This window comes from Buteo buteo, chromosome 7 (assembly GCF_964188355.1).
Source record: "Buteo buteo chromosome 7, bButBut1.hap1.1, whole genome shotgun sequence".
In the NCBI taxonomy this organism is placed as follows: domain Eukaryota; kingdom Metazoa; phylum Chordata; class Aves; order Accipitriformes; family Accipitridae; genus Buteo; species Buteo buteo.
Window position 1 is genome coordinate 20,417,557 of NC_134177.1, and position 16,142 is coordinate 20,433,698.

The following is a 16,142-nucleotide window of genomic DNA, read 5'->3' on the forward strand; positions in this document are numbered from 1 at the left end:
GAAGAAGCAATGCTTTTGCAGCCAAGTCTTTGCTTTTGACTTTGCCTTCTCACCAAACAGGAATCTTCAACCGTGGAGAAAGGGAAAAAAGGTGTGGAAAGTGGTGCCACATATTGTGCATCCTTAGGCTGGGAACTGCTGCATTCTGTTCTGTTTGCTTACTAGGAGGTGCATACGCCACAGGCACTAAGATTCAGCATTTTTTCATAATTAGGAAGCCATTAATAGACGTAAAATGTGTTGTTTTATCTTTCAGGGTTTGTCTGCAAAATTTCAGATATCTAGGAAAGCGCAATATTGTAAGGTAATTCTCTCAGTTATAGACTATATGTTACAGTATTTAAACATTGCTGCATTACATTAGTCTTAAATGAGGTTAACAATGTATCTATCAGTTTTCTCCTGAAAGCATCAGTCTGACATTCAGAAGCCAATGCATGCTTCATTTTTTCTTTTATGCAATGTTACTGTGATGTTCTGGATATCTGAGTACATACCTGGTGTAAGAGATTAATTGCATGTGATGATATGATAACCACTACTGCATTTATAACCCAAAATACTGGGCCATTCTCAACCATGTTTCTGAGCATATGCCAAACAAAGGAACTTGAGCACTGTATTTTCCATCTATATAATGGAAAGAATAATTTTAATGGGCATAGATAAATGTTCCACAGCATTACAAATAAAATATCTTCTGTCTCTACCCACTCTCTCAAAAAGCATGAGATCGTGTTCCAGCTGTGAAATGTGAAATGCACACTTTGTCTCAGTTGATGTTTCATTTTTAATTTAATGTTACCACTGTGAACTTGTCTATATGTCATACTGTGGAAAAACGAAAGGTCATCAGATGAACCAGTTCATGCTCTATGGCAGGTTTTATCAGGCTTGTATTTATTCTTCAGAGGCATGGCAAAATCAATGTTGTGTTCCATAACAGATTAACAGTTATTTTCTCTTAACAGGAAAATTGCTGCTGCTTTTAAGTTTGTTCAGGCCACCCAGAATAATGGAACCCTTAAAGGTTCAAACTCCTCTGGCCAGACAGCGGGTCTGCTCTCACAATGGTAATGACATGTTGTATTATTAAATCCTATAAAACCATAATCTTTGTTGTCATCCTCCAGCACTTGTACACTGTCACAGTGTTGACCAAAAAGAGGTTGACACAACATGTAACACATTTCAGAGCCCCCAAAGCCGTAAACCATAAAACAATTGAGTCCCTTTAACTTCAACTTGACTTATAAACTGTTGTTCAAAATGTTATGTTCAGAAGAATCCTTAGTTACTGTCAATATTAAGTATTGCAGAAACAGTAGCTGTTGTTTTCAGCTCAGAGCCCTATCTGAAAGATAATCCACAGTTTTCCCCAACCTGAAGGAATTCATAGGTCTGCAACTTTATGCTTTCATGGAATCTTGCTGCTTTAGGGGTAAATATCTATGGATGCACTTACAGTACCAGGGAATTAATTTCTCTCCAATAACGTGGGGTTGCAGAGAGGGAAGTATCTAGCAACACAAAGTCAAACTTAAGAGTAGGTTTGCTTGACACCCATCTTTTTACTTCCATGCTGCTAAGTGCAGCATAGTCCTATACTGTTATGTCCATGTTGCCAGTTAGAGAACCTTTCTTTCCTAGTCTTTTCCTCCATCTTCTTAGTCTAAACATTGCAAGATTTAATCATTTTCATGGACTGCATGATAATAAGCTGCAGATGCAGCACATCTTTAATATTATTTTTGATCCTTTTAGGGGAAAGTGGGATCCTTTTCATATTAATAATGTAGAACTCTAGAGAGAAAGCAAACTTTAGACTCTGTGCAGCTTGTGGTTGTATCTAATAGCATGGTGAGAAAGTCCACCTTCCTTATGAGCGTGGATCATTGACTTTTCTCATTTACTTATAGCTAGAATACGCTCACCATTATAAGCATGTATCTTGGAATGGAATAAAGGGGAAAAAAATGCTTTCCCTGCCATGCTTCTTTCTTTGTTCCTCTACTGTGCAGTTTTCAAGAAGCAGCACTGATTTCGTTACCCCAGCTGGAACTGGCAAGAACCCCAGCCTTTAGGAGACTCTTGTTTGGTTGTGTGTTTGCAGATGAACCAATATCCAGAAAATAAAGTCACATTTCTGCTGTCTCCGGGGCTTTCACACTTTATGCCCTCACAGATCAGCATTTGTTGTCTAAATGGCTATTTGTTTGGCCTGTTGTAATACAGAGCATTTTTTGATGATGAGTTCAGAGTTGAAGTATTGCTGGTGAACAGCTCTAACTTGCACTTACTTATATTTATGTATTTCAGTTTGCTGAAATAGTCATACGAAACCAGACTTTCCACCCCACCCCCAAAAAAACTCCACCAAAAAACCCCTTGAGATCAAATTTCCAAATCCATTAGATTGCCAGGATGCCCACTGACATCCTTCCACTGTTGACCATTAATGGAAGACTTTATCACATTGATTGGCAAAAGTCTGGCCATCAATTCTGTACATGTGTTGGGAACATTTTCTTTCTGCAAATCTGAAATGTTAATTTTCTAAATTATTTTTGTTAAAATAACCAACATAAAAGAGGGTTTAGCTAGGTGCAGGAAGTAATTCTGTCTTAGAATATTTTTAAATTATGCAAATTTAGGAAGCTACATTTTTTTAAAGAAATTAAATAAAAATATATTTTAATAAGTGACCTGAATTTTGAGAGATGTTAAATCTTGCTGAATTCTGTAGTGGTTACAAATTCAAAACCCTTTCAAAAATTATGATAAGCATTGGTACGTTAGTTGTAAGCTTCTCATTATAAATTAACAATGTGTTTGTCAGCATCAAAGAAGGTTAAAAAACCACACTCATATGCACGCGCATATTTTTGCTGTCATTGTCAGGTTGTCATCATTTTTTTCCCCTCGTAGAAGCTGTATTAGTTCTTTCATAAGTAGGATATATTTCTCTTGTATTCTGAGTTAACAGAACTCATCTCAGTTTCTCTTCACCCAAAGGCAGTTTTCTAAACATCAGCCAGCTATTTAAGCTGATGCTCTTTTTTCAGTGTTCAATGAGTGTTTTGTCTCCTGTGTACTCCAGAAATCACAGCACATCTGTTTGTTCTGTCCACCTCATTGACTTTCTTCTTCATCTTTGTTTCTCTGAAAAAATTTGCGTAAATTTGTTTAACTTAGCCTTTGAGAAGTACTGCAGAAAATTCTGACATGGAAAATTTCTGTACAGGCATGCAAGTTTATTCTTTGTTTCTGTTTTTTTAATGGTACCTTTTAATTTCAGGATGCATTCTACTTCTAGTCACGATAGCCACAAGCATCACAGGTCTCAAACGTTACCAATAATCCGTGGAAAAAATGCACTTTCTAACCCCAAACTCTTGCAGATGATAGACAGCAGCACTGCAAGTAAGTATAAAAAAATCATTTACTTCCCTCTGGAATTCTGTGGGGTTTGGATCAGGCTCTATACAATTAAATCTGTTCTCATGAGTGCCTGTGAAAGCCCAAAGAGAAGAGCCTAAACATAAATAGAGCTGCTGACTCTGCTTTTTTCCAGGATACTAAGAAACCTGAGCTTAAATTTGGTCAAACTTCATTTCGAAACAAAACTAATTACAATAACCTGACATATTTAAATAGCCTCTAATGACAAGTTATTCCCCACTTCCCAGCATCTCTTGCATCTATGGTTACGTACCTTGCTGTACAAGCAGATGTACACTGGTTGAAATATTACATTTATTGGGTCTAGCAATAAAAGTGACCTTTTCATGACAGAAAGTTCTTTAAATGATGAGATCAAAGTCATCTATCCCACTTTCCAATTAGGTTTCTCTCCTCCTTTGAGAATGAGCAGCAACAATGAAAGAATATACTCTTATCAGTGGTGCAGCTGGTAAAAGTTGACTCAAATTCCCTTCCCTTTCATCTCCTGTGAGCAGTTTTCTTCAAAATACCCGTTCAGTAAATGTAAAGTTAGGACCCCATCTCTACTGTGCTGAGACTTAATGACCAGATTGCAGAATTACATAATCTTTAACTACACTCAGAAGATTGTTTGTTATCTTGCTTTTTATATGTTGCAGGCACCTCCAATGAAACGGACATTGTACAGTATGTAGACACAGAGGCAAACATTGCTACAGAAGTTTCCCTCACAATCCTTGACCTGTTGTGTCTTTACACTCTGAATCACCAGGTATGTTTTGCTGTTTCATTTTCTGCTTGAACTGGTGCCATGTAGGATACGTGGTGGAAGGCAGGCCTGGGGCAGCAGGCACACAGAAAACTTGAAATGCCTGAGACAGCAGGATAGGGAAACAAGATATGCCAGTCCTGAATGAAGGTATTTTATGAAGGAATTGACTCGTAATACCCAAACTGAATAGAAGGATGTGGAAGAAGAGCATCCTATGCATCCAGGACTATGTACAGCCCTGCTCTACATGAAAGTGTTGTGCATCTACTAATACATCACCTTATCTGAATCATGCTTATCCCATTAGATTTCAGACATTTTAGACAAATGATTTCCAAACTGCTTATCATCTATATGTCTTCAAGCCAGCAGGTGGATCCTCTGCCTTTTTAAAAATTGCTCTGCAAATATTGGCCCAGATGACTTGCTGAAGGTCTCACAGATACAATACAGCAGGCAGCTCCTTTTAGATTTAGTGTCTCCTTTCTGCCACCCTAGCCCTTAAATCTAGTGTGTACCATCTACAAGTAGGAGTACAGGCATAGGGAAGTGCTGTCTTGGAAAAACTGCAAGTAAAAAGAGTCTGCAGCAAGCTGGGAATGTCTCATCTGCGGAGATTTTACATTGAAAAAAGCATCTCTGTAGGAACATTCTGATGTAACATCCAGCACATCGTTCTTCTGTTTATTCACTTTAATAACCAGAATGTCCTGTCTTGTCTGTGAACTTTTCAGAGGCAGCTCCAGCAATCCGATTGCCAGAATGCACTGATGAAGAAAGTCTTTGACACACACATGCTCTTTTTGCAAATCAACCAGTCAGCAGCAGCTCTCAAGCACGTCTTTGCTGCCCTACGGCTGTTTGTAGGCAAGGTAACTATGGTTTTTTTCTGTTAGTCTGACCTATTATGTTACAGCAAGTGCAGCTTGAGGGCAGTTGGGTACTTTGACAGAGTTCCGAACTTCACTGTATTAATGCTCATTCCTGAGAAAGATCTTCTGATTTTATTGCTGATTAAAAGCGAGAAGTTCACAATATCTGAAAAATTAGTTGTGTTTTGGAAAATGAAAAATATACTAAGAAAGTGAAACTTGTAAAGTAAATAGATAAGTAATGTCCAGGTCTGTGGTATCTGGCTATGTCATTGGCTTTCATGTTTTTACCCCCCATGGAAGAAAGCTTGAAACCCTAGAGGTCCATGGTCTTCATGGCAGACACCTGGGTTGCAGAATCCAGGGGTGAATGATTACAGCTGTCCCCAGACGAGTTAGCAGGAGAGTACTCCCTACGCTTCACCAAAAGTTCATCCAAACTAATAGTTTTACAAATACCTTGTTTTCAACACAGAAGAGTTTTTGGACAAAAACATGCTTATGTGTCAAACTGTTTATTTGCTTGCATTGCACATATGTAAATGATCATGGGCAATTAGACACTTTGTGCCAACTGCAAAGGCTGCACAATTTCCAAGTCATAGACTCAGATGAGATCCTCTTAAAATGAACCAGAAAGTAGCACACAGATAACAATTGCTATGGGGAAGTGAGAATAAGCAAGGCTGGCCTGATCTCCCAGATATTTCTATGAAATGCAACAGTGTAGATCAGTTTAAACCATGTGGCCTCCTTCTGGTTGTTAACTCAAGGGAAAGGAAGAGGAAATCACACTTCTCCCAGTAACGTAGCTTGAGGACATGGGGGAAATACAAAGTAAACTATCCACAGGCAGCTTTAAATTACATACCAGACAGTCAGGAACGGAAGAACTCTGTGCAGCAAGGAGGATGAATAAATATCCAGGATCATCCTTTTCATTCATCCTGTAGCTCTCAGGATTGAATTCTCTCTTCATAGTTCTCTGGGAACAGGGATCAGTCATGGTTTCTGCAGCAGAACCTCTCAGGCAGTACTTGAGATCGGTAGCCAATATGTACGTCTTCCACCCCTTTTCAGTCTGTCTTCTCTTACATTCACCCTGCTGCTAAATAGTAAGTATGATTTGGAGAGCCATCCTTCACTCTCTGTTGTCTCCTGCTGTTCAAACCCTTGACCACTGGAAGTTCACTGACTTTACTACTCAAAGTATTTTCTTTCTCCTGAACAGCTTTTATAGTAGTGCAGAACCTGACACACACTTTTCCTGGTTAGCTATTCTGCATTCCTTGCAGATAGGCTGCTCTGCTTTTATGCTTGCTGCGTACCAGCTGCTGTCTGGACTTCCTGGAGGCCGGTTGGATTGTTGCATTGCATATGGTGTTTGTATGAAAACCTGTGTGCAGTTTTTACTTAATCTTAATTTGCACATGGGATTGTGTTCAGCCGATGGCTGATTTTTTCCCTAAACCCTGCTGTGAATGAATATGGGAGAGTGAGTTGTTTTTACTGAAAGCTTAACAGAAAAAAGTATTGACTCAGAATAACTGTGTCAAAGCCTGAGAGTAGTGCTAAACATATTCACATGTTTTTTTCAATAGTTCCCATCAGCATTCTTCCAAGGGCAAGCAGATCTCTGCGGTTCACTCTGCTATGAAATCCTGAAGTGTTGTAACCATAGGTCACGTTCAACTCAGACAGAGGCATCTGCTCTTCTTTATTTTTTCATGAGAAAGAACTTTGAATTTAACAAGCAGAAATCAATAGTCAGATCCCATCTACAGGTAAGTGAAGTGTGAGATCGTCAGTATTTAGCTGATGTGTGCTGGGTTTTATCATTATTATTATTATTATTTTTATGCATTGTAGCAAAGCAATTCTTTTGGAGCCCTCAGACAGGCAATTCTCTGTGTCCCTGCCAAGTCTGAAGGCATTGGGCTGGATTCTCTGCTGCTCTTGGGCTGCTCGGCTCTGTTCCAGGGAGAGGCAACAGCTGTGAATGTAGCTGCATAGCCAATAAATAGCCAGATAAATAGCTATTCTTGATTCACGTGCATTGCTTACAGCAGTGAGAACATAGCTGATGAAGGAACTAAACAGAATCTGATAGTATAGTAACAGAAATGTGAAGTCCAGTAACAATGCACTTACAACTGCAAAATGTGAGCAGTTACAAACATCGGAAAGATTACTCACAGTCCTTGTGTTCATATACGTTATCTTCTTAACACAGGTATAAAAGTGTATCTCTGCTAGCCTGGTACATCAAGTGATACTAAAATAGGGATTGAAAAATATTCAGCTATTCAGAAACTTTGATTTTCTTTGCTAATTGCACCCTGTGTTTGTTCCCTCTGTACAGCTCATCAAAGCAGTGAGCCAGCTGATAGCGGATGCAGGGATTGGCGGATCTCGTTTTCAACATTCACTTGCAATTATAAATAATTTTGCTAATGGAGACAAGCAGATGAAAGTAAGAAACATTTTTTGTCAATCACTACCTTTTGCAAAAGGTCAACAATTTCAGAGGAGCAAGTTTTTCAGTGAATAAAATTGCAGGCTTTTATTAAGAAAGTGATTTATGCACTCATAGTGTGCCTTTTTCAGGCAGCCTGAAATTCATGAAAATGTTTGTGACTTAGAAGCTTAATAATTGAAAATAATTTTTAAAACAAAGATATTTTTTTGAAAATTGTATTATTTGTTATTCACTGCTTATTTTGTTCATTTTTCTGATGTCAGAGACTATACCATGCATTGTGACTAATGAAACACAATTGCCATTGACAAACAATTTTGAGTCTATAAACTGTCCCTTTAGTCTGTTCAGTAAATGTGTAGCAAAAACATGCACAACAGTTGAGTTTTTTAACAGCTTGCTAACTCCCTCAAAAAGGCACTTAGCTCTTAGATTAGTTACCATTGCTATTATATCCATTGTCTGCACTAAAGGTGTTGGGAAAGGATTCCAGTTTTTAGTTATTACAATTCCTGTCCAAACATTTGTCAACACACATTCTGAATTTTATACTTTGGAGGTGTTTTTCCTTCTCTGAAGATGACTTTAGGGTATCTCCACTGAGGTTAATAATAAAGTTAGTTTAAGCAAATTGGTAGATAATTAGCATGAGTAATTTGATCTCTTACTTAATAAGATGCAGTTACAATTGTATTTGTTTTCAAAGTGCAGCTTTGATTTCCCAGCACTGCTGTCAGTCACACTGCTTCTGTAACATGCTCATCTCTGTGATGTAGAGGAGAGAGGATTTAATTCCATTTAATTTTTCTGGATGGTTTTACTTTTAAACAAAGGGAACAAGGGAAAAAAGTCTGAAAATAGAAATGTATTTCATTGCCTATCTGAAAATGAGGAACTACAGAGCTAGTTAAATGTGTTGAGGACAGCTGATAAGTGTAATACAAAGACACTGTTATAATCTTGCGCTGTGTGAGAAGGCCAGGAGCCAGGCTGTTGTGCTTTATTCACTGTGGTGAAACATGCTGTGAGTGTAGTTAAGCAGGACTATCTATAGCACACAGTGCTGTTCGTCAGCTGAAAGTGTACAAGAATCCAGTTCTGGATCCAGTAAGCAACCGAGGAACAAATGTTTCAGTTTGCTGACTTCAGCAGAGTTGTTGCATACAGACAGTGGTACAGCTGAGTGACTGGGATATCTAGTAGGTGCTGTGACACATCAGTAAAAAAAGTTAAGGATCTGTGTACAATGCGTATGTACTGTGGAACTGTGACTTTGCTTCAAAGCCTGCTGAATTAGGGAAGGGGAAGAAGGTCTTCCATAAGCAGAACTTCAGCTCATTCAGGAGTGCTGCATGTGGCTCTTTGGATGATTTTAGTGATGTATTGCTTATCTTTCCCAAAGAACGTTAATTTCCCAGCAGAGGTGAAGGATCTGACCAAACGCATCAGAACAGTTTTGATGGCCACAGCTCAGATGAAGGAGCATGAGAAAGACCCTGAGATGCTTGTGGATCTGCAGTACAGCCTAGCAAATTCATATGCCAGCACACCTGAATTACGTAGGACATGGCTTGAAAGCATGGCCAAGATTCATGCAAGAAATGGAGATTTATCAGAGGTAATGTAAATAAATGAATAGGAAATCCATTTGTCTTTAGGCTGGGATGTTCTGATGAAAAGGGCTCTGGAAGACAGACAAGACTAGTGATAGAAGAGAATCATACAATGTGTCTCATACCCTTGAAATTAGAAGAAGACAAGTTTGAAAAACACGTAGAGATGTGATACGCTCATTATCCCAGTGTGCCTAATCGTGACTACCTGATACGTGTTTGAGCAAGACTTGAAAATGTCTCACGGGCAAGCTGTGGTCAGTATCACATTAGCAGCTCTGCTGCTTAACCCAAACAAGCACAGCAGCTGTAGTGTAGATGAGGTTATGATCAGTGCATAACTTACATAAAGGATTTTCTTCTCCCTCACTACAGCATAGGAGAGGAGCTTTGTTTATAATGTGTTGTCCTTTTCATCAAAAACTGAACAGGTGATGCAAAACTCCAGTGCATAACCCAGGAATATCTTATTTACTAAGTAATCTTAATGGTTTTCTTGAGCAAATCTATGCTTTTACCCAAGATACGTAGTGAAATTAACACTCAAGAAGGATTTCATCATTTAATCCTTTATTGTCTTAAATGGTTATATTAATTTTGTCTTCCCTTTTCTGCAGCATGACTTGACAGTGATGAAAGTATGTGCTCCTTATCCCATGTAAGCTGTAAGTCATACAGTGTACTTTAACATATACATGTATTTTTTCTCTCATTACAGGCTGCTATGTGCTATATTCATATCGCTGCTCTCATTGCGGAGTACCTGAAAAGAAAGGGTAAGATTAACATATTCAAAACCAACTATGTATCTATAAACATTATTGAAAATAATTTTTGTCTTTCCTGCTTTCCTTCCTTATATATAAAGTATTATTAAAGCTGCTTGAATTCTTCCCAAATATTTTATTTTTAAAATACATTGTAAATGCTAGTCTTAGCACTGGAACAGTGAATGCGTGTGTTTTGGGTAAAGAGGGTTAATTAAATGTTTAGTAAGCTACTGCTAAAAGAGAATGCTTCACTTGTTAGTCTGTCGTTATTAAATATGCATGTATTAACACATACCAGTAGCAGTATACTAATACCATCTTACACTATCATAGGTTACTGGAAAATGGAAAAGATTTGTACCTCACGTATGCTCCTGGAAGATGGTCAAGTCTCTGATAGTAATGTGTTACTAACAACTCACAATGGAGGAAGTGAGTGCTCTAACCATGCCTGTTTATGGGTCAAATAACATAATTAGGGAATCAAATTACTGTTCTCCAATTAATCTGGAAAAATATCTACCAAAGCAAAAATATTTATAGTGCATGTTGATGGCTGTAATAGCAAGCAAGTAATGTCAGAAACATTATATGTTACTTTCCTGATGCTCTTGTGCTGGTTTGATGAGTTGCTCAGAATGTCACTGGTTAAAGACTTCTTCGGCAAAAGAGCAGTCTGGTCTTCATCAGCAACAGAAATCCCTCTCAGGTCAATTGGCGTTTAGCACACAAATCCATGTCCAATTCCTTGACTATCCAAAGCCGGGAGGGCAGAGGGGCAGAATTAATATCTGGTTATCCATACGTAACTTGGTATAGATAAAGATTTTTTTTAATCTGTGATGCTTATTAGAGAAATAAAGTGCAGTCTTATATTTTTAAATGCTTCTATGCCAACGGTTATTTAGTTTAGGAAATGTGTATTTCAAAGTAAGTTCTCAGTATGAGATGTTTTAGCAGTTTTCACAAAGAGCAATTTCTAGGGACAAGGGCAAATATCTGGGGAAGAGAAAACTTAGTTTTGGAAAGACCATAGTTCTTCAATACACTTAGAAATGTCTGTGGGAGAGGTGAAAAAAAACATCCTTTTAGAAGGAAGCTTTCTGTGATGAGCAATATTTCAGAGATGGTTCAGTAGTGGAAAAATACTTTGCATGAATCACAGATCACAGTAGGTAGAGTGAAGAACTTGTGGGTCATTTTAAACCTATGTTTAAATGATTTTCAAAACTTGACAGAGGGGATGGAGTCCCTCTGACTCAATGTGTAAAGGTTAGCTTTTTAATTGTGCCTTAGTAGCATTTTCCTACTTTTAAATTGAACATGAACCATGTCAGGAGTTCATCACCCCCACCGGTGGGTTTACCTTCTCCGTTCAAGAGTGGTAGTAAAATCTTTGTGGGTCAGACTTTGCCTGATCAGCAGTGTGCCATGATGTGCCAAGTTGTTCCTTCTGCAACCACCGCACTAAGACCCCAGCTTAGCAAATATTAGATGTAAGCTTAGTTTTAATCCTTGTGAGCCTTCCCATCGGCAGCTTCTGCCACTCGCCTGAGCTTTCTACAAGAGAGTTCCTCGGTTAGGGCTGCGCTCGCCCTGCTGACTCTGGGCAGGATAAGGGAGCCGCTGCCAGGGCATCCTCCGGCCCGGCAAGGGCACAGCGTGCCCCGGAGTGGCCATCTCCCCAGCGGCTGAGGCGAGCCCGGGTTGACCGTGCTCCTCTCGCTTAGGAAACCTGATGGGCGGCACAAGTGCAGGTCTCAGCGCATAGCATGAAGTGCCCATAGGTCAGGCCAGGAGTCACAGCGCTGGTTTCACAAGTATAAATTGTCTCGCCTCAGTCTGCGACAGTAATTCCCGTATAGAGGAGTGTTGCACGTGTAGTTTTGCAAGGACCGCCCGCACTGTACTGCTAAGGAACCAAAATGCCAAAGAGTAAGGCTGCATCAGGATGAGTGGATTTATATCATAGAGAAAATGTGTAATAGTGTCATAAATTCAGTCAGTTCCATTTGTGTTTCTCATCACTTGGCTGTGAAAAAAGTAATTAATCCAGTCAAACAAAATCAGCTCTGTTTAATGGCATCCAATAACCTTTTGAATTATCTGGTTATTCAGTCATTAATTAACATTGTTATGACTTGCACTTCAAGGCTTATTTTCCATGGGATGGCCTGCTTTTCTGAGCATTACCCCCAACATTAAAGAAGAAGGTGCTATGAAGGAAGACTCTGGAATGCAAGATACTCCCTACAATGAGGTCAGCAGCATTAACATTTATATAGTTGTTCTATATTAACAGAGAGTGTTATTTCTAATGGATGCCTGTGCATGTTACAACAAATTATAGTGAGAGTGTACTTCACAGAGTATTAAAAGGCACACAGCTTTTGAGTGAAATGTCAGAGCTGTTGTGCTAAATAGCAGGGATAGGTGTTTAGCTAAGCAGAACATTAAGTACCAGAGCTGGAAGTTAGGGCAGGGGGGAACCCACGAAGCAAACCCGCTCTTCTGAATGAGATGTCAAGTATTCAAGTATTATCATGTTACTGTTATTTCAGGTTTTTTATCTAAAGAACAGCTAGGTCACCAATATGTGATTAAACATTGTGTCGTTGAAATAAACCTTAATACAGAAGATACAGAATAAAAATGAAATAGTGGGTATGTGCTTTTGCTGTATTGCTATTAATTAAATGCCACCAGCTGTCGAGTCACTGAACTATTTGTATTTGTGGAACTGCAGAATATTCTGGTGGAGCAGCTGGAGTTGTGTGTTGAATACTTGTGGAAGTCCGAGAGATATGAGCTTATTGCTGAGGTTAACAAGCCTATCATTGCTGTTTTTGAGAAGCAGAGGGACTTTAAAGTAAGTTGGGTTTTGTTGGTTTTTTGTTTTTTTTAAAGTTATCTTAAAACAACAGTAAAGATCAAAATTTTGAGGGGGGGGAAGTACTTTCTTTAAAAGGAATTGTTTTTTTCTTCCTGTCTGTAATTTCTCCTTCTAATGCTTTGTGCTGTAAGTAAATAAAAAAACTCTGGTATCTTACCTTCCTCTTTTCAGCATCAATACAACAGTAAATGCGCAAAAAAATTTCAAACAAACCTCTTGTGTTAGCCAGTGGATGTGAATTTTTACATCTGTTTTTAAACCAAGAGCACATTTGCATTGTATTTAAGTTTAGAAACTGCTGATAAATTGTGTGATCTCTTCATAATTCCAGGGTTTCTTCATTTATTTACTTGGCAATTTCAATACATAATGGATAATCAGATGATAATCTCATTTAGTGATTTTTCTGGTTTTAAATTCATTAAAAAAAAAAGCAAAGAGGTAGGTATCGATAAGCTGTGTGCTGAGGAAGCAAGTCCTCAGTTTTTAACTTAGTTGAAATTTTAATTCACTATCCTGAGAAAGTATTTTTTACTGGTAATTGTGGATAGCATTTCTTTGCATGGGATTGGGAGCTGATTGAAGTTGTTGGCACCCTGCACTTGCCTGCACGTAGGACACTTGGGTTCTCTGACCTCTTAGTAGGTCCCTGCACTGTTTGGTGGTTGGGATGATTGTCTTCCTGTGTGACCCTGTACACAAAGGCACCCCCTACCACAGAACTGCTCAGAAGATGACAGAAACCCTGAAATGAGTCTTCAGTGACTCCTAACAAGGTTAAACTATTCCCTTAGCACGTACAGCCATCTTTGCAAAGGTTTGGGAATCCAGTTAAGGCAAGCCATGTTTATGCAGAGCTGTACTGTCATTTCCCAAAGCACTCACATGCTCTCACTTCCCCTCTCTCTCTCCCTGTTTCTTAATGTAGAGGCTGTCCGATTTGTACTACGACATCCACCGCTCATACCTGAAGGTTGCAGAAGTAGTGAACTCAGAGAAACGTCTCTTCGGGCGGTATTACCGTGTCGCGTTTTATGGGCAGGTAAGTCAGCTTGTGCTCTTCTGTCTCCAAAGATTCCCAGATTTCAGCCATGTTCTTCTGATGTATTTCAGGGAAGCTAAAGCAGGGAAACACTTGGCAATGAATTGTGGGGTGGAAAGTGCCTCGTGGGTCAGACTCCAAGTAGGATTTTACTTAGAAGAGAGAGCACTCAGTTGCATCAATGTAAACTGCTGCTTTGGATTTAATGGTGTAATGGAGAACAGACTTGTACATCAGCTTTAGTTCTTGACTTCATCAAGCAAAACTGAGACTGAGGCAGGGCAGGTTTTTTCAGAGTAAAACTTAAATAAAACCAGATAAGACATCTTTGAGATATGGCACTCTCCTCTAATAGAGCTTAAAGCAGAGCAGTATGCAGTAGATGTTTTGTTGTGTTTCTTGCCGACTCTGACTTCTGCTTTCAGGCGACCTCTGATTCCGTGCAATATACTGTAGAGTAGTTTTATTCCCTCTGCTGTGCTTCAGCATCCTCAAAGCATTATTTTGTGCTTTCTTCCACTACAAACCAGTGTAGCAATCCAGCATGTTCCTTTAAGACCTGGTTTTGGCAAGCATACAATTTCCTTTACTCTAAAATAATACAGTGTGTATACAACAGATTGATGTGAATCATTCTGTTTGCTAATTAGATTTTAATGCAGAAATTTGCTCTTTTCTCCTTTTGATCTTATTCAAGGCTGTGGTAAGTCTAGTTCTTTTGCATGTTTTGTATAATTCTCCTCACACGTCCTTCATCCTTCCCTGTACTGTTACTTAACATTAACTTTCCCATGCTCTCGATTCTTTGGTTGGTGGCAGATGAAATAATGTTGTTTCATTCATTGTTGCATCCTGCAAACTAACTTTTGTTTGTTCAGTTACCGGAATTACCAAGCTGTATCTGTCGCCATGTTGTGTGTGCATCGTGGGGCCCAATGCTGCGTCATCTCATCTCAGTGGAAGTTTTTCTCTCAGCTTCACTGGGAGCGGGATTGGACTCCTTTTTCCTCTGTTGAAAAACTTGGCGTAGCATTAATGCTGTTTGAATGCAAGCCTGCTTTCCTGGCCCATGCAGCAGCTCCAAAGAGGAAGGCTGTTGTGTCAGTCTGTGATCTGTGGCAATCGTAACTGGAACACTCTGGGCAGGATGCGGCCACCTTCCTGGTACTCCCTTGTAGGAGCAAGCAAATTGGAAGTCAGAGGGAAATGGCAAGCCCTGGCTCTTCATACAGATTAGCAAAGCTGACCTTGCCAAGTGCAAGGAGAAAGCCAGCTGCCCCTGAGGAAGGGTAGAGTTTTCCTAATGCCTGACCTTCCTCAAAATGAGGGCAGTGGAGGGGGAAATAGGACTCTCCTACTTGCAGCTTCTTGCCAGGGCTCTCCCAGAGGCAGCTACTTGTAAGTGGGTAGTTTATCTGCAGCAGTTCTGCTGAACTGGGTTAAAATCTCTGTTACAGTGCAATGACTTTTCAGCTGCCAGTGCCACAAGGGCAACTTCATTTAAACAGCTTTAATGCTCTAAAGCATATGACTTTTTCATAGCTGTGTATTGCTCGGTCTGTTCCCTGGTGCCCCCGGACACTGAGGTCTAAATGCAAACAAGCACAGCTTCCTTCTTTCTTTTTGCAGGAGAGATGTTATGTGGTAGAAAGTGGGACTGCTCTGTATTGCTCCTTACAGAGGCATAGTGGCAAAAGTGTATGGCACAGGGCAAATAATTAAGGGTAGATCATTCCCACCAGCATTACTTCTGCCTCATTTACTGAGGTAAATAGGAGTGGGTGTGCAGAACTGATTAAGGAGGGCTTACCAGTACACAAAGCACCACGGCAGGTGTGGGAGCTACAGATGAAGCTTGACCTGGAAGGAGAGACAGAGAGAACAGTCTGTTCCCACATACTGGTTGTGCCTGCATATTTTTCCCTTGGAAAAGTTTTCTTTCTTTATTTCTGTCAGTCCCTTTTACCCATGTGCCACTTGCTTCCATTTTGGCTGTGCAGCTGGAAAGGTATGGGGCCTTTTGGTCCTTCTGTAGCCAAGAGTATTGCAGGCCTCCATGCTGAAAGCAGTCTCAGTGCCCAATTAATTTAAAACATTAAAAGCAATTCCCTGCTTTTGTGCTTCTGGCAGACCTTGCACACTTCCTCCCAGAAGCTAATCGTTGCAGGTTTTACTAGTATTACACAGTTAAACCAGTGTAAAGCAATATGAATCGCTCTGCTTAGGCCACTACAAAGGAAATGCCACAGAAGGAAAC

At 39.6% G+C, this 16,142-nt stretch overlaps 1 protein-coding gene across 6 annotated transcripts in view; it reads left to right on the forward strand.

The window, feature by feature from the left end:
* Positions 1-16,142, forward strand: part of DOCK10 (dedicator of cytokinesis 10) — a 166,536-nt gene that overhangs the window by 137,220 nt on the left and 13,174 nt on the right. For 5 of the 6 annotated variants that reach the window (XM_075031846.1, XM_075031844.1, XM_075031842.1 and 2 more), the window contains exons 38-50: positions 257-304; positions 972-1,073; positions 3,299-3,423; positions 4,104-4,216; positions 4,951-5,088; positions 6,690-6,872; positions 7,451-7,561; positions 8,970-9,185; positions 9,899-9,956; positions 10,284-10,382; positions 12,104-12,210; positions 12,697-12,819; positions 13,772-13,885. In XM_075031846.1, coding sequence (XP_074887947.1) covers positions 257-304; positions 972-1,073; positions 3,299-3,423; positions 4,104-4,216; positions 4,951-5,088; positions 6,690-6,872; positions 7,451-7,561; positions 8,970-9,185; positions 9,899-9,956; positions 10,284-10,382; positions 12,104-12,210; positions 12,697-12,819; positions 13,772-13,885 — 1,537 coding nt within the window. The remainder of the gene's footprint in view (positions 1-256; positions 305-971; positions 1,074-3,298; positions 3,424-4,103; positions 4,217-4,950; positions 5,089-6,689; positions 6,873-7,450; positions 7,562-8,969; positions 9,186-9,898; positions 9,957-10,283; positions 10,383-12,103; positions 12,211-12,696; positions 12,820-13,771; positions 13,886-16,142) is intronic. The other variant, XM_075031847.1, reaches the window with a different exon arrangement.